General features: G+C 47.2%; 2 protein-coding genes across 12 annotated transcripts in view; one reads left to right on the top strand and one right to left on the bottom strand.

Annotated features, from left to right (window-relative positions):
• Positions 1-9,178, bottom strand: part of G3BP2 (G3BP stress granule assembly factor 2) — a 31,389-nt gene extending 22,211 nt beyond the window's left edge. For 2 of the 5 annotated variants that reach the window (XM_075150433.1, XM_075150434.1), the window contains exon 1: positions 8,886-9,021. The gene's annotated coding sequence lies outside the window, so the exon portion shown is untranslated. Of the gene's footprint in view, positions 1-8,885 lie in introns of all 5 variants that reach the window. The other 3 variants (XM_075150432.1, XM_075150431.1, XM_075150435.1) reach the window with 3 other exon arrangements.
• Positions 9,179-9,649: 471 nt separating this feature from the next.
• Positions 9,650-22,551, top strand: part of USO1 (USO1 vesicle transport factor) — a 39,759-nt gene continuing 26,857 nt past the window's right edge. For 4 of the 7 annotated variants that reach the window (XM_075150447.1, XM_075150444.1, XM_075150445.1 and 1 more), the window contains exons 1-4: positions 12,494-12,642; positions 13,203-13,289; positions 13,410-13,474; positions 19,721-19,800. In XM_075150447.1, coding sequence (XP_075006548.1) covers positions 12,577-12,642; positions 13,203-13,289; positions 13,410-13,474; positions 19,721-19,800 — 298 coding nt within the window. In that variant the 5' untranslated portion in view covers positions 12,494-12,576. Of the gene's footprint in view, positions 9,736-12,493; positions 12,643-13,202; positions 13,290-13,409; positions 13,475-19,720; positions 19,801-22,551 lie in introns of those variants that run through there. The other 3 variants (XM_075150450.1, XM_075150449.1, XM_075150448.1) reach the window with 2 other exon arrangements.

Genomic DNA, 22,551 nt, shown 5'->3' with positions numbered 1-22,551 from the left:
AAGTCCCCTACAGAACAGGTGCTTTTTAAAAAAAACCAACCAACCAAAAACGCCCAAAAAACCAAACAAAAACCCTGTTAAAACATCCAGCACCATTTATTTGACCCTTTGGCAATAAACTGATGATCAATTTAAAATTCAAGTTCGACGGCACCGCAAAACAAACAGGAATACACTTTCTTAAATCAGCTGGAAACATTCCTTTATCTCAAAGCACGTCTGCTTCAAAAGGCTGCTGTCACATATGTAACACAAAGATGGTAGCACCAATATTCTGCAGGAATTATGTGGGCTGGATTCGCGTTCCCTGAAGACTGGGAAGGTAAATCTTTATGCCTCAGAGACGACCAAAGCCTTAGGTACTACTTGTCCTAGCTAACTGCATTTCACATTTGTCACAGAATAATTTACGTTGGAGAGGACTTCTGGGGGTCACCCGGTTCAACCCTGGGCGCAAAGCACGACCGGTTTCTAAGTGTTTTAATGTTGCTCATTAAAACAAGCCGTGAATAAGGTTATTTGCTAACGTGTAAACAAAACTTCCATTTGCAATTGTGCCTGTCGGCTGCCATTTTAACATGGCGCGCCTTGGAGAAGTACGGATCCACACCCTCCCACCAGGTAGTTGGAGGTAGCAGTAACATATCATCCCCCCTCTCCGGTCCTCTGTTCTTCAGGCTGAACAAGCCCGGCCCTCTCAAAGTCTCCTCTGTCCGGGTGCTCCAATCCTCTAACAATCCTGGTGATCCTACACCAGACCCATTCCAGCATGTTGGTTTCTTTCCTGTACTGAGGAGTTAAAACTGGGAGCAATACTCTGGGTCTGGGTGTCACAAGAGTCCAGATGGAAAGGAAGAATCGTTTCTGTTCACTACACTCCTGCTTACGCAGCCCAGAACGCAACCGCCCATCATCACTGCAAAGGTACACCGCTGACTCGAGTTCAACTTTTCTGCCAGGACACCAGGGTCCATTTGTGCAAAGCTGCTTCGTATCCAGTCGTTTCCCAGCTTCTACTTTTGCATCCACTTTTTCCATGCACATGCAGAACTTGGTAATTTGCCTTTGTTGAACTTTGCGATGTTCCTGTCAGCCCATTTCTCCAGCCTGTCCCTCTAGACACTTGCTGCGGATCACTTTAGCCCATCATCCAAGTCACGAGAAAGGTGTTAAACAGCGTTAAACCGCATCATCCCCGGTATTGCCCCCAGAGAAACGGCGCGAGCAGCCAGCTACCAGTTGGACTTTGTATCGCTCACCAAAACCTTTCGACGCTGGCTGTCCAGACAGTTTCGCACCCACCTCATAGGCTATCTGTCCAAACTGGCTCCAAGCATAGCACAGAAAACCAAGGCCTTACTGAAATCAAGGTAAACCACATCTGTTGCACTTTCCTCATCCACTGAGCCACTCATGTCATCGCAAAAGGCGAGCTAGTTGGTCAGCTATAACTTGCCCTTGGTAAATCCACGCGGGCTGTTCCGAACACCTTCTTGTCCATCATGGATCTGAACGCAACTCCCAGAAGGACTTGCTTTACAAGCCTTCCCAGGGATCAAGGAGAAGCCGGCCAACCTGTAATTCCCCCAATTCCCCCTGCCTCGAACGGTTCTTAGTTTTACTTGCTATGCTCCTACACATCCTATACGCTGTCCTGCAGATCACCCATGTCATAAAATGATCTTCAGCACTCTGGAAGTCTTTTTGATGGCTAGCCAGCACCCGACATGTTGCTTTTTCCAGCTCATGTCAGGAAGGCTGAACTCACTCATGAATACCAGCGTCTGCAATCATGAGATTCCCTCCAGTTCTCTAAAGAAACCTTAATCTGCTTTCTCTCTCAAAAAACAAATGTGTAGGCAAGGCAGCAGGCAAAGAAGACCAAGTCAAAAACCCAAGCTTCCCACTTGGGAGATAATCCTAGAATAAGATTTTTGTTTTCTTACCAAAATAACCTCGACTCGTCAATCCAAGCCAAGGGCCAATACAAAGGACTGTTCGCAATTACAGCTGGCCAGGACACAGAGCACGTGAGGTGAAATTGAGAGATTAACCTCTCAAGAAGGGCCTGCAATAAAGGTAAAATGTACACAGGAACGGTGCCACAAATGTGTCAGATCCTGCATCAAAAAGGAACTCTGAAGAAAAAAAGCTCAAGTACTTAGCTCAAATAGTTTACGCTCAAAGGACGTCAAAATAATCTCAACCCAGCAATCCAAGCCACAAGACGATACCAAGAACTGTTCCCAAATACAGTTAGTCAGGAATCACTCTTGAAGCCACGGTCTCAATAATTTGTACGCAAGGCAGCAGGCAAAGCCCGAAATAAAAGTTTTGAACCTGAGATAAGAAATCAGAAAACTTATTTTAGGATTATCCAAAATTTTTTTTATAACCTTCCAAGACTCTGATACACAGTATTAGTTGTCACTCACAGGAAACCCCAGGGGAAGTAATTTTGATAAGCTGACCCAAACCCAAATGTCAAAAATACTAAGGGACATCAAAGGCTTGAGCCCCGTGCATGTTCAAAGTGGGAACCTCCGAAGAAACAAAATCTGAGCAATTCGGGAATCCTCCTAACATGACTCATACTACAGCAATGGCACACGTGGGGGAATTTTACTTAGAAACCAACCTTAAAAGAACAAGGACCTCAGTTTCTACAGGTGACACTACTCTTTTTTTTGCTCCCCTGCCCCACAAGCAGACGATGAACACAAAATGGTTGATACGATCTTCACCACAAGCACTTGTGAGAATACACAAGGACGGAGCTTCATCACTTTTTTTTTTTTAAAAGAACCTATTAAAAAGCAGATCACAGCCAGCGCACATTCTTATGAATATAGCAATAAGCAAAGTACATATGTTAACAAATTGCTGGCATACCACAAGGAACACTGAAAATGCCTCTGGATACAAAACATAATAATCTGCGACAAGTCATTACACTACATCAGATCTGTATCACACTAGATCTTTTCTCCATTAGAAGCTGTACTATTTCAGGAAAGGCCGCCGAAACCTTTCAGAAAATCTGAGAAAGGCAAGTATGCAATGATCACACACAGCCAATTCTTCCCTAACGACTTGAAACAGAAGTTGGTTTACATGCTCAGAGAGATGAGTACTGTCCACCTCTGTCCATATTTCACGTGACAGCACTATTGATTTACATCACAGAATCACAGTATTTTACAGGATGTCTCAGCACAATTCTTCACCTGCATCAGTATTATTTCCTTTCATTATCTCTTCAGCGATCTCAGTAGGGGTAGCAGAAGCTTAATGAACTGTTCAGGTCTCCAAGTCATTAAAAGGCAATAAAATAAAAATGCAGGTACTCCTTGCTATCAGTGTGGGTGCCATGAAAGCAGGTTTTTAAAAGATGAAAACCTCCACCTGTCCCAATTAGTATAGCACCTCCTTAAAGTCAAGGACCCGAGTCTTAGCAGGCCCGAGGGGTTTGGAGGTAAAGGCACTGGTGAAATTTAAGCCAAAACCCAAGGCATTGGCATCGACAATTTAAATAGTCCAAACTTACAAAGAACGGTATCTCCATGTTTTATCAGGCACTAACGGAAGCCCCATAGACACACATACTCTATAAAAGCTATTTTTCCAGTTTTCATCGGTACATACTCAAGGGTCGAGGAATAACGGCTAAGAAAGAAGGATCTGAGCGCTCTTCTCACTTGAATAAAATGAGCCACATTCTTAGATCAGCCCGAGCAGCCATTGGGAAAAGTGTCTTAATGAGAACCTATGGCTCAAGGCACTCGCATACATACTAGGCAGAAACAAAATACTGAAACTGAGATGGCAAACACCAGAAATCAAGTACATTTATCTGCTAGTTTCTTTACGGTGCAACTGTACTGTTAAAGACCTCCCCTCCATCGTGCACACCGATAAAAGCCATAAGCTACACAGACAGGGTAACGCGAACACCCGTGCATTTGCTGCTCGTCCACAGGTAATCCTGCCTACATCAAGCTGACGTAACGATTAATCCATAAGGTTTAATTTCCACCCTATTCAGTACTTCCGATTCCTGTGCCACCAGGAACGCACACTGGATTTGCAGCGCATTCTTGAAATAAGGAGAACCGGCAGCCACGCGATATATTTCGTAATAGACTCGCAAGCTGGAGGATTAAACAAAACACGGAATCTCTTTCTTCTCCAGACAAGGCTTAAAGGTAAGGGACCCAGAGGCACCCGCCCGAGGGACCGGACTCCAAAACTGAAGAGACATGCAACACGCACCAGTGCAATACTTCTTGCAACTACAACTAGCGTGACTCAAGTTCACAGCAACTTAACAACAACTTAAGCCTACACGCGGGACTGGATAAGCTTGTCACCATTGCCTCAAACAACCGAGTTCCTATCTTGAGTTATTTCCATGGTCACTTCCTTCAAGAAAACGAAAACAATGGGAGAGTTAGCACAGAAAGGAATTATTTGTTATTTGCATGCAACGATAAGCAATGAACAAAAGCAGAAAGCATATTTTCCTCTGAAAAGCAACAGCAAGTGCAACTGCAGGGTAGTGCTGAAATAAGTAGTAACATTCATTGAACTTTGTGACAACATCTCAGCTACATTCTGTTAGATTCTGGTACAAGATTATGACAGACTTTCCTCAGCAAAAAACATTTTTTGATGGCCCGGGATAACAAATGCCAGCCGTGACAAATAAAGCAAGAAGTTAGCCTTGGCAATGAGATGAAACTGTTAAGGACGAGATATATCTCACATTAGGACAATTGTGCCAAAGTACTTGGGAACCGACTGCTACGATAATTTCTCAAGTCCACAGTGAATTAATAGCAAGCAAATTCATTCAACCTGTAATCATCTTTATACATAAAACTTTATTTATTAAACTGTGTTTGTAACTTCTTCAACTAAATAAAAAATAAAAAATAAAAAAACCCCCACCAAACTATCACCCATCAGTCCGCACAGGAGGGCAGCAGCAATTTGTTTCTGAAGAAGTACTGAAAGCCACTACACGTTGAGTAGTCAAAATGTTCGCTGGCACGCATCTTGTTCAATAAGCAGCTCTCACATTAGAGAAGCCTTTTGTTCCTAAAATATATGTAAGCTTTCTCATTATTATTTCCCTTATCCTGTAAAAAAAAGAAGTGTGGCTAGTCATCTGTGGCAAGGCATTAAGTTACCCGAGGCGACGACTGAGCTACAGAATGGTGGCGTACATGCTCAAATTTAGGTATCGAGAGAATAAACTTTGGCACAAAGTCTTCGGTTGTGCCAAAAGAGGTATTTCAAAGCCACCTCCGTCCTGTTCCAAGACAGACCAACAACAGTGATGCAGCCTGGACGCTTTACCAATTCTACTTCCAAAAAAAAAAAACCCGAACTGAGTTCTGACAGGAGCTCAAGAAAGCGTCATCCGAACTTGGAGGTAACCTCCATCAAGACAAACTTTAAGTTTTGGGAGGGAGATGCAGGCCTCGCTGTTTGTTTTACTAAAAAGCTACGAGCAAGTAAAATATTTCGTTTTATTGAGAAGCAAATTTCATCCTCTGAACAATTCTTCCATAGAACAATTCGTCCGTGACTAAAGGCACACAGACATCGAGCTGTAGCTTTACATAAATCTGCAACAGCGTGGCTTGTTGTTAAATCCACAAGTCTGCAACTCGGGGCCAAGTCGCTGATCAGATTTGAATATGCCACTTAAACTGAAAATAAAATTGGGCAAAATGCCCTTGCAAATCAGAAAGATGCTCCGCACACAGCAAACACGCAAAGCAAAGCTACGAGGGACACCGCGCCGCTTCCCACACCACGGGAGCCGAGGGAAAAGAGAAGGGAAGGGAAGAGCGGCTTTCACAATCTTGGACAGGCTTCTCCTAAATCCAGATTATCACTTTTAAACTGCGTTTCCTACTGTAGACAAGCAAATAATGCCTGAAAGAGTGTGACTGCTCCTGTGATCCATAAGCATGACTCTGAGATCCCGCTACTGCAACACGTTGTGTCAGCAGCCACACCTTGAATAAAGCTAAAAAACCGAATGGCAACTGACAGTCCAGCTGGCACAAGGCAGGGCATCTGTAATACAGCCCTGCAAAGGCTGGCGGGTACTGCACGGTAAAGTAAAATAAGCATAGACTGAAATGAAAAAATACTGAAAGAGCACTCGAAAGTCCCAAACAACCCGGTTCAGTACCGAAACCACCTTCTCTTTCATGCTCTGTGAGGTAAGCACTCAGATCATCCTCCATCTGCAGTAAGGGCCGGCAAACCTGGATAATCTATCAGAATCCCTTTACTTTATGATCTCCTTTACCTAATCCACTACAATCTGAATTGGCTGAGCCCCAAGGCACAGCACGCAGTCCTTTCAAAGCAAGCTGTCCTGCGGGGCTGTTTTTTTGAGAGGAGCACCCTGTATTTTAGGCGCATGACTACTATAGGGTACGACCTTCTGGGCATTTAAGCTGCACCATCCAAAAGAGCTAACACCCACCGGAACAGCAGTAACAAGCAACTGTAGCCAACGGCACCACCCGTTCTGGGGAAGCCACTGCATCTCTCTCTCTCTCTCCCCGTCATCATCCAATGCCAGGTTCGGTGCCTTTCTTCTGGTATCTCATCAGATATATCTATTAGTCTGACATATTAGTCTTTTCACATGTTCCTGGAGTTGCAACGCAGTTCTTCATTTGTCAAATACTCTCAAAAGAAATGACATCCAGTGTCACAACTGCTACGCTAAGAAAGGAGACTCAAATTCAACACTGTGCGTTAAGATGCTGTGTTTCCTCAGCATATTTTCAGCGCTGTAAAATATCCTTTAAGTGTGACAGTAGATGTATAATTTGAAACCTCAGTTCCATAAAGGAAAACATTTTATTCTTAAGGACACCGGCGGATAAGTAGACTGGATGGTGAGCTCATTCTGGTTTTCTCTTCAGTTTAAGCTAGCTATCACAGAAAAGATTTTATTCTGCTAATGAAAAAATCATATGATACAGATCATAATTCCACACGGCGAGCCCACATCTGCCAATTAGAACATTACAAGAACATTTCAAATGGTAAACCAAGATTACGTCTCTTACACCCAAGCTACCAGAGTCCGCAATAAGAAGGAAGCCTTAGGAAAGAAAAGGCTTTCCTAGGGCAGGTACGGCCCTGTAGGCATACTTACAATCACAATGAACACAGAATGCCTCGTTAATGATAAATTAACTCCAGAAGCTAAAGCAATACCGGTTTGTCAGTAATAACACCTCTCGGCTCAGAATGCAAGCTGACAAACCCTATACCCACTCGCAGTGCTATGATAATACAGCTGTACTACCTTCAGGAATTTGGGTATACATAGCGGTGCTCGCTCCGTATTACTTCACATGAAGTCTGCCACACGGCACTGAGCAGGACGTCACAGCCTACGCTGCAGCGTGACCATTTCTTGTAAGTTGGTCACCGATCTTCATTCTGCTACTACTGCCTAATTAAAAGTGTCCGTAAGAGAAATGAAAAAAAAAAAAACTTGAGATACCTAAGATAGCAGAGAGTGCTTTATACAAAAAATAAATGCTTACTAAGAGAGGATATCTCTCCCCTCATACTCCTCCATCCCATCACAGACCAAAGAATATGTAAACATACATATTGCGTCTAAGTAGTCTACCTGCACAAGACCTGAGCAAAGAACAAAATAACTCATCCTTACTGAAAAATACCATGGGTATCTTTACACTTCTTTCTGTAGCAAAGCAGCACATTTGCAGACTGAACTTGAAACGCCTAGAACATATACAGGGCTCGGGAATTGACAAACCCACACGGAAGGCCACCATAACAAAACCTACACGACTGACTAAGTCTTTCTGGTTGAAACCAAACAATAATCTCATATTCTCTCATTCTCTACCGTGTTAGTTCTTTCATGTAGTGGTGCTTGGCACGAAGCTCAAGATCCAGGGTCACCCAACTAACCAAGGGATTTAAAAGCTTTGTCGTGGGGATGCTCCTGTGCACCTGCACTGGAACTGCAATGACCTCTACTTTAGCCCTCCGAGGTTAAGGGGAGCAAAAGCCTGAGAACACACCGAGCTCAGCTCAGAAGACTAATGAGAGAAGCTCAGAGAAGATCTACTCAAGGCATCCAGATCTGCAGAATAAAAGCTGGTCGCAACAACCTCAGCCATATTACGTGTGAAAACAGAGAAGCTCAGGTTGTGATTGGGGAAAGAGGAAGCAGAGAAAGGCAAGGTCCGCAGGGCTGGGAGAGCTCTTACAGCCAGCAATGCCATCGCAGTACCAATCCGTAACAGCAAAGGAGGGCTCACTGAGCCGAGGATGGGAAGCCAAGGTTGCTTCTGCAGCACGACCGAGGCTCAGGAAGCGGCATCCTGCACATGCCGAAGCCCAGACACCTCCGGAGGCCCCTGCCAGGCAATGCATGAGGCAAGCAGCGGGAAAGGCGAGCACAGGGCCGAGCGCCGCAGCAAGCACCAAGGAACGCAGGGCTCGGGGCGTTACGCCTGGAAGCGGCGGGCGAGGGGGCGCTTTTCCCCCGGCCTCCCCCCGCCGCCCGGGGCGAGGCGGAAGAGCGATCGCCTGACACGCCGCCAAGGTGACGGCGAACAAAAGCCGACCCCCCCCTCCCCACCTGGCCCCGCCACCCCCGCGCCACACCGGGCGAGGAGCCGGGCCGGGAGCCAGCAGCCGGGCCCGGCCGCGCCGAGGCGGGGCGGGCGGCGAAGGGCAAAGCCGGGCCCCGGGGCGCTGCCGCCCGGCGCGCGCCGCTCCCCTCAGCGCCGCGCGCGCCGCCACCGTTAAACGGCCACCACCCCCCGCACCGCAGCGGGGCCTACCCCCGATCCCTCGCTCACCTAGGGAAAAAGTCTCGGTGCGCGGGGCCGGGGCACGTCCCCCCCAGGGCCTGCTCGGTGTCGGGCGCGGCGAGCGTGTCCCTCGGCGTGTCCCGCAGCGGGGGCAGGACGGGGCGACCGGGGCGCGGCGGCGGCGGCGGCGGCGGCAGCGATGTCACGGCCGGGCGGGGGAGGGGCGGCCGGGGCGCCCGTGCGCGCGTGCCTGTGCGTGCGTGCGTGCGCGCCTGCGCGGAGGGAGAGGGCGGGCGGGGCCGCGAGGGGAGGGGCGGGGAGGCGAAGAGGCGGGCGGGCGCGCCTGCGCCGCCCGCATTGCCTGCGCTCTGCCCGCGCTCTGCCCGCGCGGGGCGGGGCTCCCCACGGGCGCTCTCCGCCAATCCCCGCCGCGGTGATGTCTGCTGGAGCGCCCGCTTCCCGCCGCCCGGTCCGGGGGCCGGGCGAGCGGTCGTTACCTGGCGCGGGCACAGCCGTTGCCCGGCCGGGCCGTGGCCGTCTCGGTCCCGCGGGGCCTCAGGGAGGGTGGCGGCGGAAGGGAGCGAAGGGTGCCCCGCAGCCCCACCGCTTACTACGGGCAGTGCGGAGGCTCCGCGCCCCTCGTTTAATAACCCCGTTCTGCTTTCCGTACCGCAAAAGGTATGTTCGTAGGGCCGGTTCTTACCGCGCTGTCACCCGTGGCGGAGTCAGGGCACGGGTGTCCGTCGCGCTAGCGTGGCCGGGCGCTGGCGCAGTGCACGGGCTGGCTGGAAGTGAGCGGTCTGCCCGGGGAGTTCCACTCATTACACCTCCTTAGCGCGGCCTCTCCTGAACGGGAGCAACGTTGTGCTTCTGATGGAGGTCTCCAGCAGCCTGGAAAGTAAGGGGTGTAATCAGCGTGGGTTTAAAACGGGTCTCCCCGTGCACAGCTTTTCCCCCATTCGTAACTCAGTTAAAAGTTCAGAGCTCTTCACTGAAACAGAGAAGTTTTTGAGTTATGCTGAGACCTAAAATAATCAACGATTGTGGGTCAAATATCAAATAATTCCTTCCCAGCGTGACAGAAGCTGGACCTTGGTGTGTAGCACGTCTCCAGACTCGGTGTTCGAGAGGGCTCTGGCTTGTCCCATTGACTTCTAAAAAATGTGGTGAGGTGTGGATGCCTTTAGCAGTTGGGACACAATAAATGTCTTGCTCAAAAACAAATCACTTACTTTCTCTGAGGCTGTGTATGTAAGTTTGGAAAACTGTGAAATAAGAAACTCTGTTTTGTGGGAGAACCTGGTTTTGGTTGGTTTCTTTTCTGGGTGAGGGCCAGCATCTCCTCATGCCCAACTGGAGGGTTTCTGATGAGTTCTGGTGTGTGTCTGCCACGGGCCCGGGAAGGTAAGTATCTCGAACCATCCCCATGGGGAAGGGGGGGATCCTTCTTAACCTTTTTGTTATCCAAAGCCCTTTTAGTTAGGAGAAGGACTTTTTTTTTTTTTTCCTTAAAAAACCCCCTTCTTTCCCTGCTGTTGGGCAATGAAGTGTAGGAGAGCATCCCAGGAATTTACAGCCTAGGACAGTTGTGAGTGAGCTGGCTCCGGCTCGATTTTGTTGAGCCAGCTTGCTGCTGGGGAAGGGGATGTGGGTCAACAGTGCCCGGGATGCAAAGCCCCTCCAGGTCAGCCTCTCGCGCTGGGTACGACCTGCTGCGCTGCCTCGAGGGCCGGACGGAGCGAAGCCAGCGTTGGTCTGTGCTGTGACTGCAGGCCGGCTTTGTCCTGCTGCGGCTCATGAAACTGCTGACATGGCCGTGTGTGCCGTAAAGCACCTGGTTATTTGGCGAGTAAACCTCACTGAAGGTTTCCTTGCTGCCCAGCCAGGCAGAAGTCCCCTGCTCCCCGTGCCAGGTGGAGTTTGTGCAGGGGAAAAAACAGGGTCAGTGGAAAAAGGAAAACCATGGCGAGCCATGAGGTGTCGGTAGGTCCCCAGTGGCGCTGCAGAGCACTGGGCAAATTGAGCTTCAGGGGAAGTCTGGGTTTTCTTGCCAGTTATGGAAGATGATGCTGGGGAGAAGGCAGCTGCTTAGAAAAGGTGTTTCCCTCAAAGAGGGAGAATGCAGAGCAGGTGAGAGGTGAATGGCAGGTGTGTCTGTGAAGTATTGCAGAAATGAGGAGGATTGCTCTGAGTCTTCATTCATTAGGTTGAGGGGTTTGCTGCATCCAAAAACCTGTGTAGCTTCTTATAGGCTGGAGGTGCTCTGGGCTTCATTTTTGATGTTAAAAGAAATGCAGTTAGAAATGAACAAAATGGCTTGACAAAAGCCTGTTTTGTAATGACTGCTGTCCTATCTCATCTTTTTAGACAAATGCATTGATTTTTGGTGACTGTTTTTAGATGGGGGGAGGAAATTATTAGTTTTAGAATATGAAAAAAGTAACTGTTTGGTTTCAATTACATAATTTAAAATGTTGATTTCATTCTTTAGTTGATGGGGAAAATAAAATCCCTAAAGCTCTTAATTTAATTTGTGATGTGAGAAGGGTTTTCTTGCTGGAATTAAATTAACTCGTCTTAGTTCCAAGCAAGATGATCAGTTCCTTTCTGTGTCAATTTGCTATTGTTGCTACAAAATTTGCTGTAATTTGATATGCGGAAAAAACCAAAATGCTGCCAAACCAAAAATCCTATTGGCAACCATCAGGAGGGCTGCATGGGGCTGGGAGCTGACGGTGCAGATGCAGTGCCTGGAGCGTCGGGAGTGCTGGTTCTTGGCCGTTGTTCCTCAGCAGGAATACAGACAGTGCTGCAGCAGCATCCAGTGAGGGGAATCCAGCATCGGAAACAAAACTAACTACCTAGTGCTGAACCGTCATTGGTATCTGGCTAAGCTTCTGTTTCTCACTGAGTTGATTCCGTTCCAATGATGTAATACCACAATATCCTCTTTCTAGTTAGGCATTGGTATCACGTTTTCCTTTTGCCTTATAACCAAACACAATTTCGAATGCCAAGCCTTGGGGTTTGTGGCGTGGTTGCTGTGGACACAGACCCCTGAGAGGCCAGGAGGGAAGGGGGTTGCAGGGTGTGCGGGGATTACTTTTTAGGCAGGTTAATGCCTCCACCTGGTGTGGATCTGTTGTTCATTCTGAGCAAATATATTTAGCAAAGCCTTCTGCTGATGGACCTAGAATGCAGGGCTTTTTGCTACTTCCGTTTTTTATTGCTAGTGAAAAATGCAGGCAGAACTGTGGGTAGCAAATAATGGCAAAAAGCACTATCAGCGGGACTAATCGGAGAGCGAAGGCTGAGCCTCCTCCGTGTGTCCTACCGTGTGGAAATAGCTTAATGAGGCTGGAAAGGAGCGGAAGGAGGGTTTTTAAGCTCCGTTACGTCGGCGAGGGATGCAAGGCAGCAGCCGCGGTGCCGCCCGAGCGGGGGCCCGCGGAGGCGAAGCAGCGCGCAGCAGCAGGACCGCCCCGCGGCTGCCGCGCAGGCTTGCGGGGACCGGCGGCGGCGAGGACGGGCCCCGCGCACGTGGGCGCGGTCGCGGGGGGCGGGGCTCCCGTGCGGCCCCGCCCCCCTGACCGCCCGCCCGGCGGCGGCCACGTCGGCGCCACGTCGCGGCGCAGGCGCGGCTGCCGCTTCCGTCGCGGGGGCGGCGGCGGGTGAGGGAGCGGCGGCGGGGGCCGGGGGCGCCGGGCGAGCTCCGCTGGCCGCGCCGGGGCGAGCCGCCATGAACTTCTTGCGGGGCGTCATGGGCGGCCCCAGCGCCGGGCCGCAGCCTTCCGGCGCCGAGACGGTGAGCGGGGCGGGCCGCGCCTCGGCGGGGCCTAGCCGCTGCCGCGGGACCGTCGGCGTGGGAGTGGGGGTGCGCCGGCGGCCGCGGGGCGGCTGCCGGCGGGCGAGCGCTACCGGGGTCGCCCCCCGCAGGGCGGCGTGCGGCGGGGCCGCGCTGGGCGAGCTCGAGGTGCCGGCCGGCGAGCGGCGGCTGTGCGGGTCCCTGCCGCCGCCCCGGCGCCGGGCGGTGACAGCCCGCCCCGCGTGTGGGGACTGCCTGCTGCCTGCGCCGGGGCGCGGAGCGTCCCTCCCTCCGGCCCTGGGCCTGAGCCCGCGGCCGGCCGGGGCCGCTCCGTGCTGGGCGGGTCCGCCAAGCCCTCCGAAGTTCCTCGCGCCTTGCCGAGCGCGCCCGGGGAGCGCCGGCAGTCGGGTCTGCCCAGGCACCGACTGCACGGGGCCGCCTTCCGCGCCGAGAGACGAAGCTGTTGCTTGGATGTGGGCAATTAACAGCTCTCCCGCGCAGTTACTGACATCAGGCTGGCTTTGGTGGTCTTTTATCTCGCGTGTCTCGTACGTTTCCAGATTCAGAAGCTGTGTGACCGAGTAGCTTCTTCCACTTTATTGGATGACCGCAGGGATGCTGTACGTGCTCTTAAATCGTTATCCAAGGTAAGTATCGAACTTCCTGAAGAGCCGTATGGGTTTTCCATAGTTTTGTGATGTATTGCCTCAAAAGCTTTGTTTGGACTTTGGGCTAGACCATTAACTATTCCATTTTTTTCCAAATAGAAATACCGACTGGAGGTAGGCATACAGGCTATGGAACATCTCATCCACGTTCTTCAGACAGACCGGTAAGCACGTTGCTGACTTGTGGCAGCCACCTCCAGCTGATAACCCGGCCCCTCTCTGCCGCTGAAACGGACAAAACCAGACTTGGTTCTGTGTACCAATAAAGCTAGCAGGGGGGCTGGGTTTCTAACAACTTTTTTGTCACGGTGGCTTTTTATGATGACAAACTTAATCAAAGCGTATTCAGAGATGAAAAGAACAGAATTCCCGGAGCTTGGATGAGGGACAGCAAGACCAGTTCTACAGTAAAGGTGGTACCAAAGTGCATCTTAATGTTTCTCGTGGTCGCTTTCCACTACTGTGGAAAGGTAAATCCAAAATTACAATGTTAATTAAATACAGTATTTGAAATAACCGAAATCAATCTGTTTCCGGGCAAAAGGTGAATTAGACAGAATTAAGAGGAAATGAATGCAGTCAGCAAACGTGTGTTTCCTCAGACGTGTGTCATCAAATGAATTGGTAGAATAATGCTGTCGTGGGGAGTAATGCAGGCATTTCTATTTAAGGGTTCAAGTAAATAGGACAGCTGGACACCGTGGCTGCTGTTAAGGCAGAGGACACTAGTCTAAATACTTTATGTGGACTAGAATGTAACATTTATGCACTTAAGCATTTCAAGTATCTTTGCTGTCCATCTCTTTCTGCACTTGATCCCATTGCTGTACTTGACGGTACCCTCATGTTGTAACTTGGACCCTGTTTGCAGTGCTCTGATTTGAGCTTCAAATACCGCACAGTCCCGGTGCTTAGGCAGGCAAGCGTATTGTGACAGTCTTTCAGTCTGCATTTGAACGCAAACCTGGTAAACATATTAAAAAAACCCAGTCATAAGGGCGCATGTGGACTACTTGCATGTGCGTACATGGGAGGCATCTCCTAATGTCAAGACAAAGGAGAATTCGGAAAGCAGCAGTTCAGTGTCTAGAAGGATGCATTATTTCCATTCTGTTGGCTGGGTAGTTAAAAATGAATGTCTGGCCTGCATGCAGCTTGTATGATGCTAACGGTAAAAGGGAAGGTTATAGGCGTAACTGTCACTGACATGAAGGGGAAGCCCTTCAGAAAAATAGGTCAAGGAGCCTGCTTTCATCCACTTATCTGCTCTTGAGGCCAGATTTGAACTTTGAGAAGGGAGGCGGGGCTTTACTGATCTCCTTCCCTTTGAGATGCTAACCTGAACCCTTCAGGGCAGGAACTTGAGAGCTTTTCTGTGCTTTTTGGGCTCCGGTTGTCCCTTTGGAATTTGTGTGTGCTGGGGCTCTGTGCAGATGTCTTGCATGACTCAGGCTGCAGTTCAAAAAACGGTAAATACGTCTTTGTGGGTTTTGGGTTTTCAGCTGAAAAAATGCTGAAAACATTCCGCCAAATGTTGATAGGGAGACTTCCTACTGCATGTGTTATGGTGGACCAGCACATCAGCTGGCCTGCATGTTGTATGCTGTGGCTCATTTGAGAGAAGTCTAGTTGTAGCCCCCGTGTCTGACAAGTTCGGTGCGTGTTACAGGTGGTGTGAGTGCACGGTTTGGGGTCAGTGACTGTAGAGGTGAGGCTTTGGGGACTCTTGCAGTTGTAGGAATACAAACCGAAGCCAGCTCATTTGAATAACTGCTTGATAAATGAGCCGCAGGCTCAGCTGTCCCCGATGCCCCCTGTGACGGGCATATTGAACAGAGAGGATGGTGGTCTGACAGAGGACAGTGCTGTTGTGCTGTCATCACTGTTTCAGCATGTACCCGTAGGTGACATCTTTGGACTTTTCCAGTGTCCACCTGAGGCACCCTGACGCGTTCTGCAGAAGTGGAAAATGCTCATTCCGCCCTCCTGTCCTCCTCTTATTTTTTGCACTGCAGCTGCTTAAGATTATTTTTAAGAAGCAGCAATGCAATGTCAGAGAAAACAGAAGTCAATGATTGACTTAAGTTGTCTTCTCACATGTCACCGTATTCATGTGAGTGAGTCACATGCGCTGGTCCTGTACATTGACTGTGTTGGTGTGAAGTTTAAGATTACAGAAGGTCTAATTTGATTAGAAATACGAACGGACCAGGAAAACAGTATGCTGAAGTCAAAATAGTGACTTTTGTTTTTCTCTGTAGCTTAGCTTTAGGGAAGTATGCTTTTTCAGTGATTATTAGGTTGGCCTGAAGATGGGTGACTGAGCTGCTGAGGTGAAGCTTTTTGGCAGCGAAGCTGCCGACGGTTGTTACCTTAAGTGACTGGAGATGTTACACACCTGTCTGCCTGTTGTCTTGGATGTATGCCTGTAGTTGCTGCGTTTTATGTGCATTAGAATGTGAACACAATCCACGGGATTCCCCTCTTTGTTCCCACTTGAGTAGAAGCAGGGCTTGGTTGGGCTGTCTCAGGTGATGTTTCATCTGCTCTCTAGCCTTTTTTGCAGGGATGGGGTGTTGGGGTGGAAAGAATTACAGGGCAGGAGCCAGCAGCAGGCATGGGTCTCCGAATTCACAGAGCCTGAGCGCTTACGCGGAATGGATAGCTGCTGTACGGAGTACTGTAACGTGAGAACAGTGACAAGTGCAAACACGCTTTCCCATTAGGTATTTACCAAAAATTAATGGAATAGTTCAAGATGCAGATCTGTTTGATCTTCAGCAGCATTTGTCTTGCTGGAATATGTAATAATAATACGAAAAATAGAAGCAACCTTGCTGTTAAGAGATGATTATTTCCTAATGCAAATAAGCTTATTGTGAAATTGGTATCTAATCGAAAAGTCATTTGGTTTTAAGACCTTCTCAGCCAAGTATGATAGCACAGCTTTTAGCTTTTCTGAGAATTACGTTAACTATTATTCATGTAGCCCTTGAGTAAAAAAGTAGCTGTCTTTCATCTCTGGTGTATCTCCTGATTTTGGTGAATCAGTTGTTCCTTCTGTTGAAATTTGAAGCATAAGCACAAGTATCAGCTCTGTAGTAGCCGGTCTTTCCTTCCTTCCATTTGCAGCATCGTTGCTGTGCTAATCGTTTACTTCCCTTGTAGTGAGTCGCACTTTTCTTTAGCTCTTTGCGTTATAAGGCATGCTGATATTTTCTTAATTCTGAAATTATTAGGACGAGGTGAGAGGCATTTATAGCTTCATCTCCTAATGTGAGTAGGGAAAAGGCCTGGTTTGCATGGCCGTGCTGAAATGGTGAGCGCTTCTTGTGTCCTGTTCTCACTTCTGTCCTCAGATCTTACACTGTTGCTTGAAATTATGTACAGCCTTTATCCTGCAACAGAAATACACCACTTGTGTCTCTTAAATGAACGTGTCATTCCACTTCTTACTCGGTTTACTTGCAGATTGCCTTAAGCGCTATCTCCTGCCTGCGTACTTAAACCTTGTTCTATAGAAAACTGGCTTCTTTCACTAGTTTTTCAGCTATGCGCACCAGCCATCCTGGAGTCAGCCTTTAATGTTCCAGACTCTTACACACAGCAGTGTTCTTATGACATATTTTTATTTTGTAATATGAAGTAGGAACTGTGATCTACTAGAGGACTTTTCCTGACTCGCTGTCTACATGTTGCCACATCCCACCAGGGACTATTTTGAAAAAAATTTGGCATTGACTGTAGAACAGGCCAGTACCGCTTAGCTGTTGGTGTGGGAGAAGGCACCAGAGCAAGAAGTCAACTTGATCTTTAACTGTTTTGGTTCTACTTGTAGGTTTTTAAATTTCAGCGTGACAATTCTAATAGTTTGAAACCTAATATGAACCTAAGAGAAATAATTCTTTTTTTCTTAAGGCACAAACCTCAGTTATTTCTGTGCTATTAGTTCCAAATTTTCAAATTGTAGTAGGCTTCTCATAAAAACTTCTGTAAGAGGCAACATAAATGTCATTACCCCTTTGTTTTTCCAGGACTTGACTTTTTAGGGGTAACAAAATGCCCTCCTTTCTAGGCATGCTGCGATTGATAACATGATAGAAACGTTCTGCTTTTCTGTGCTTTTCTTGACGGTATAGATGATGCTTGTCTTTATTCTGATAGCGAAATGCCGTAATTTTAGAAGAATAGGTAAAAGCATTTTTGATGCACCCTATCGGGGCAGGACAATACATGGGTGCCTTCATTTCCATATGATTCTTCTCTGCTATTGTTTGTGAACTCATGGAGCGCTGCACTGACATCTTGGTCGAGTGCCACACAAAAGCACAACTAGCAGAGGGAAGATGCCTAGGGTGGCTTGTGCTGGATTGTTGCATTGCATAAAGGCTCCATCTTTTATAGGTGCATGAGACGCTGGAATTCTATTTCTTGACTGATTTTCACTGCAGAGCAAAAGCTGCACAGCTTCAGTCTGAACAGAATAATCAATAAAATGTTTTATGTGGTGAACAGCAGATGGTAGCAAGGCAGTGAACAGCAAAGATAGGATGCTGCTGTCCTCATTTTGTGATGTGTTCCTCTTTTGACAAGAGAAACGAGGCCTGCTTTTACCACATCTACATAAAATTTGCTTAATTCTTTTGTAGCTGCTGTGATTTCCCTAACAAGGGAAAGGAAAAGCAAGGCTACAGCTTGGATCTTTTTTTTTTTTTTTTTTAAGTCTCCAGGAAATCATTTCTATGTGTTTTTCAGATGTGGAATTGTTTCAGTTACATGAGGCTTTGTACATAGGCTTTGTAGCGTTGTGTTGAAGAACTAAAATTACAATACAGGGAAAATACAAGCAGGCTGGAAATGTGAGCGTACCTGCTGGATGAGACCGTTTACACGGACTAAAAGCTTCCTTTACTTGCTTTGACTAATAGTTTGGCAGAGGAGGAGACAATTTTTTTCCCCTTTTGTTTCCATTACAGCCCAAAATAAAAGCAGGTGCTATGAGTTGAGTGACACACTGAGTAAAAATGCACGTGTCCTGGGAGGACATCAGCAGGACAAGGATTCACTTTAAAAACCCAATGTGAAATATCAAACTACACTGACACCTGGTTATTTCTAGCTTTTGATTTAGTATGAGAGTCGTAGAGAGGGGGGTGAGGTGTCACTTTGACAGCTCGCTAAAGCCCTTGCTGTAGTGATAGAAGAACTGTAGGTACGGATTGCTCCATCCTGTCTGCTGAAAGCTGGTGGATCACCTTGAGGCATCTCTAGTTTTCTTGGTTGCAACAACTGCTGTAGGTCTGTCATCTTTAATTAGTGGTCTAGCAGAGATAGCTGGTTAGGTTAGGTTTTTTAGGCTGCTGCTCTGAACCGGCCTGGTAGCTTCTTAAAATGCAAATTCATCTTTGGTGTGGAGGCCTTACTTGGTATGCCTTAGAGATCAGTGAAAGCAAATACTTAAAAGTTTGAATGAGAGGTCTTGTTTTGACAGCGTGCTCTTCTGATGCTTGGGCAAGACATGAAAATAGCTGTGAGGTGTGTCCTTCTGCACTCTGAGGTGCCTTCCTTTGTGATGTTCGGTTTTATTTTGCTTTGTTTTTTGACTAGCTGTGCTTTCATACTTCTCTGGTTTAGGAGCAACAAAGCAAGAAGCAAAAACGGTTACATTCTCTGCCCCCCAAACTCTTGCACTGTGTCTTTGTTGTAGTGTAGGGTTTACAGATTGTTCGGTCTTCATAACGCAGAAGAAACAGGTCTCCCTTAAAGCGGGGCTTATTAAGAGAAAAGTCCTGGTGTAAGCAGGTGAATTAATGCTTTGGGGTTAGATGGGGTGCCCAGCAGCTTCCTGGGGATGCTTGGAGTTCAAAAACCCTTAATAAGTGGGTGTAGTCCGAGTCGGTGACGCGGAGGCTGGCCTGTTTGGTAGAGTGCGCAGCTGTTGTCATTGCGTTCATGTGGAGTGCGAGCTTTTGGCCCCTGGTTCTCGCTGACGGGGTAGCGGGGAGGGTCGTTCCTGGGATGGTGCTGAAGCTTGGCTGCAGCTTCCTTGGGTGAATTTCTGGGAAGGGGTCCGAATCCCTCCCAGAGATTTCTCCTGGTATACAGGGAGGAGCAGGTTGGAAAGCGTGACTCAGGGAATGGAAGACACGCTTGGAGTGAAGCTTCCTGTGGTCATCTTGTGTCACCAGACTTTGTGAATGTGGCCACCTGAGGGAATGGAACTGGGAAAAGGAGTTTGACTTCATTCAGGGACCGGACAGCCCATGGGTACATGGTATTGCAAATGTCTGTCAACATCAGTCCTTCGCACTTGATCTAATGCTGCAAAGGGAACTGCCTATGCAGAAAAACAATGTTGTAAGAGTAGCTGGAAATAAGTCATTAAAGAAAAGTGGTTCTTTCATTTGCAGTTCAGATTCTGAAATAATTGGCTATGCCTTGGACACTCTCTACAATGTAATATCGAATGACCTAGAAGAGGAGGAGCAAGGTAAGCGCTTGGTAGTAATAGTTGCGTTAACTGTGGGGGCGCTTTTCTTGGTGGTTTTGTTCATATTATAAACTGCAATACTCTGTGATTTACTAATGCTGAGACTTGCTTTGTTATTGTGTGGCTGTTACGACAACGCTAAAAACCTTGTTGCGTGCAGCTTGCATTAAAGTAATACTGGATCTCTTGCTTATTAATTTTAAAATCTATCTTCTGTGAACAGCGGCCAGGCTGGAATGGGATAATTCATTGTTTTTTCTAGTTTGTAAATAAAGAATCGAGTCATTCTTTGCTGTTGGGAAAGGACAGTTCTTGCTGTTACTGTCAAATGGGACGCTACTATCTGATGATTTAACAAGGATACTGAGAAATAAAATCTCAGGTACCTATGATAAGGTGGCTATATCTAAGTGTGAAAACCTTCTCTTCCAGCCCTGCTGTGGCATTTTAGAAAGAAACTCTGCCTGTCCTTCCCAAGATAGTTAGATGGAGAAGCAGACAGTATACAGCTAGGCTGTGAAACTCCTGCCCCTCCTGCCTTTATTTTTGAAGGCGTTTCTTGATAGGCAATCAAAACTGGTCTCAAAGGCCAATGAAACGGTCTTCAAAATAACCCCGTATTTCACAGAAACATCAATATGCTGGAAGAAGTGACAGCAGTTACCCAAATTAGACTTGGGCAAGACAAAAGTTCTTAAAACTAAATACGTAGAGAGCCGCGAGAGCCCAGACTGAAGAGTAGCCAGATGCTTCTGACGAGTTCCGTTGACCTCTCTGACATTTCACTTGTGCCTTGTTGCAGGTGTTATTCGGAAAACCACTTCTGTTTGTATTTGCAAATCAGGTCTTGGCTTCATGACTGTTTAAACTAGTAATCTAAGCCAAATGGCCATAGAGTTGCTCTCCAAGGTTTTAAGAGGTAAAGATCAACAACAGCTAAAAAGGCTTGTAGGATATCCGTTCTGCTTTTACGTGAATGAACGTGAAAATCCATCATACCAGCTTGTCCAAAAGAAGTCAGACTTCTTGGGCAAGCATGAATACAGTGTGAGCGAAAGGCTACATTTAAGATGACTGAATATCTGTGGGTTCATAACATCCTGCATTTGCCATGGACCTCAAGAGTCCTTCTAGTCCTTGACAGCACTTGTATCTCATTTTTCAGTTTGCGTTACGTGTAATGGAGCGCGAACGCTCCTGTGAGTGGGCAGAATGTGAGGTGATGCTGCTCTTTGAGTTGAAGTCTCTTGTCTGCAGCATGTACCCCAAGATATTTCTTCAAAGGTTCCTTAAGTGATAAATAACCTTATGGAGCATAGGTGAGGGTTCTCCAACATGAATAAATTTCTGCCAGTATGTTGGCATTACGTTGTGCAGTACGTCCTTTCATCGTACCTTCTACAATGAACTGTCTCGTCTTATGCAGCTGCAAGAGACTTGCAAGCTGAAATCGTTCTGTGATATGTCACTCTTAACCATCTCTCAAATTGTTGCTTTGCTTACTTGCCCTTCTTTTCCTTGTTCATCCAGTTGCCTGATCTTGATGAAAGAAGTTTTGAACAAGATCAGAGCTTTACAGTGCTGGTGAATCCATGTTCATGGTAGTAGCCTTGATTATGGACTTAAGAATGTTACTAGCACTTCCTTACGAAGACCAAAGAATTGACAAACTTGAATTATGTACGTGCGTTCACCAGTGTTGTAAGAGTACGGGGTTGTTTAGTTCTTCTACTGCTACAAGAACTACCTGAAGGAGTAATTGCTGCTGTAAAAAGCTAGGATGGCTGCTTTGAAAATCTGAGCTTATGCTGCTATTGGTTGTGCTGTTTGGAAAGCTATTCAACTTGTAAACCTTTCTCTTCTTTTTCTTTTATCTGCACTGACAGATGATTCTGAAGGTAAAAGAACCTTTACTTACATAAAAATGGCACTTTGTGTTAGGCCTAGTTACTACTCACACCCATAACACTCGCTGCCGTTTAAAAAGGACACTGTAAAGACTTGCACTGGAGCTTCGTGAAAGCTTTTTGCATTCTGCTCTACACGTTTTTCTTTGGAGCTGAAGTGTCTTCCCAATTTTATTTTTCATGTGATTTGGGCGTGTTGAATGCCCGCGTATCTCCAGAGGTTGTAATAATGGTAAATTCTTGTTTCGGATGTCAAGGAAGCGTGCAGCTTCAGAACTGGTAGGATTTTAATGGGCAAAAGTTTGTGAACAGAGTTTCTGTTTTCAAGAAGCCCTTAAGTTTGACACAAATGCACGCGCTGCACTTAAGCATCCTTCACAGTGTCTCTTTTAAGCAATGCATGTTCAAATACAGTGTTTACTTCTACTGTAAGTTACCACTAACACTTTGTATGTTCTTTTTTAAACGGGTTTTATTAACATGCACTTCATCTGTTTATTTTAAGATAAAATTCTAGTTTGCAGCGCTGCTTGTTAGTGAATCACTAAGAGCTAATCTTAATGGATGGAAGTCGTTCTCTTTATTTGAGCCCTGTGAATGCGTAGATTTAAAGAGCGATTACGGGTAGAAGTCTGTTTGCGAGATCTGTGGTGTATCCACATAAGTAGAAGATGCCATTTCACTTGCTTGTTTCGTTCTGTCCCGCTCCTCTCCCCCCCTTTTTTTTTTTACAAAATTTAGCAGAAGAAATACTGATAGGAAAAAGCAAGAGTTGGGCGGGGGGGGAAGACAACTTTAATTTGGCCCTTTTATAGAAGAATCCTAAACATCCTGAACTAGAGTC

This window comes from Calonectris borealis, chromosome 4, assembly GCF_964195595.1.
Source record: "Calonectris borealis chromosome 4, bCalBor7.hap1.2, whole genome shotgun sequence".
Classification (NCBI taxonomy): Eukaryota; Metazoa; Chordata; class Aves; order Procellariiformes; family Procellariidae; genus Calonectris; species Calonectris borealis.
The sequence above is the reverse complement of the archived record's forward strand: the minus strand, read 5'-3'. Positions and strand labels throughout refer to the sequence as shown.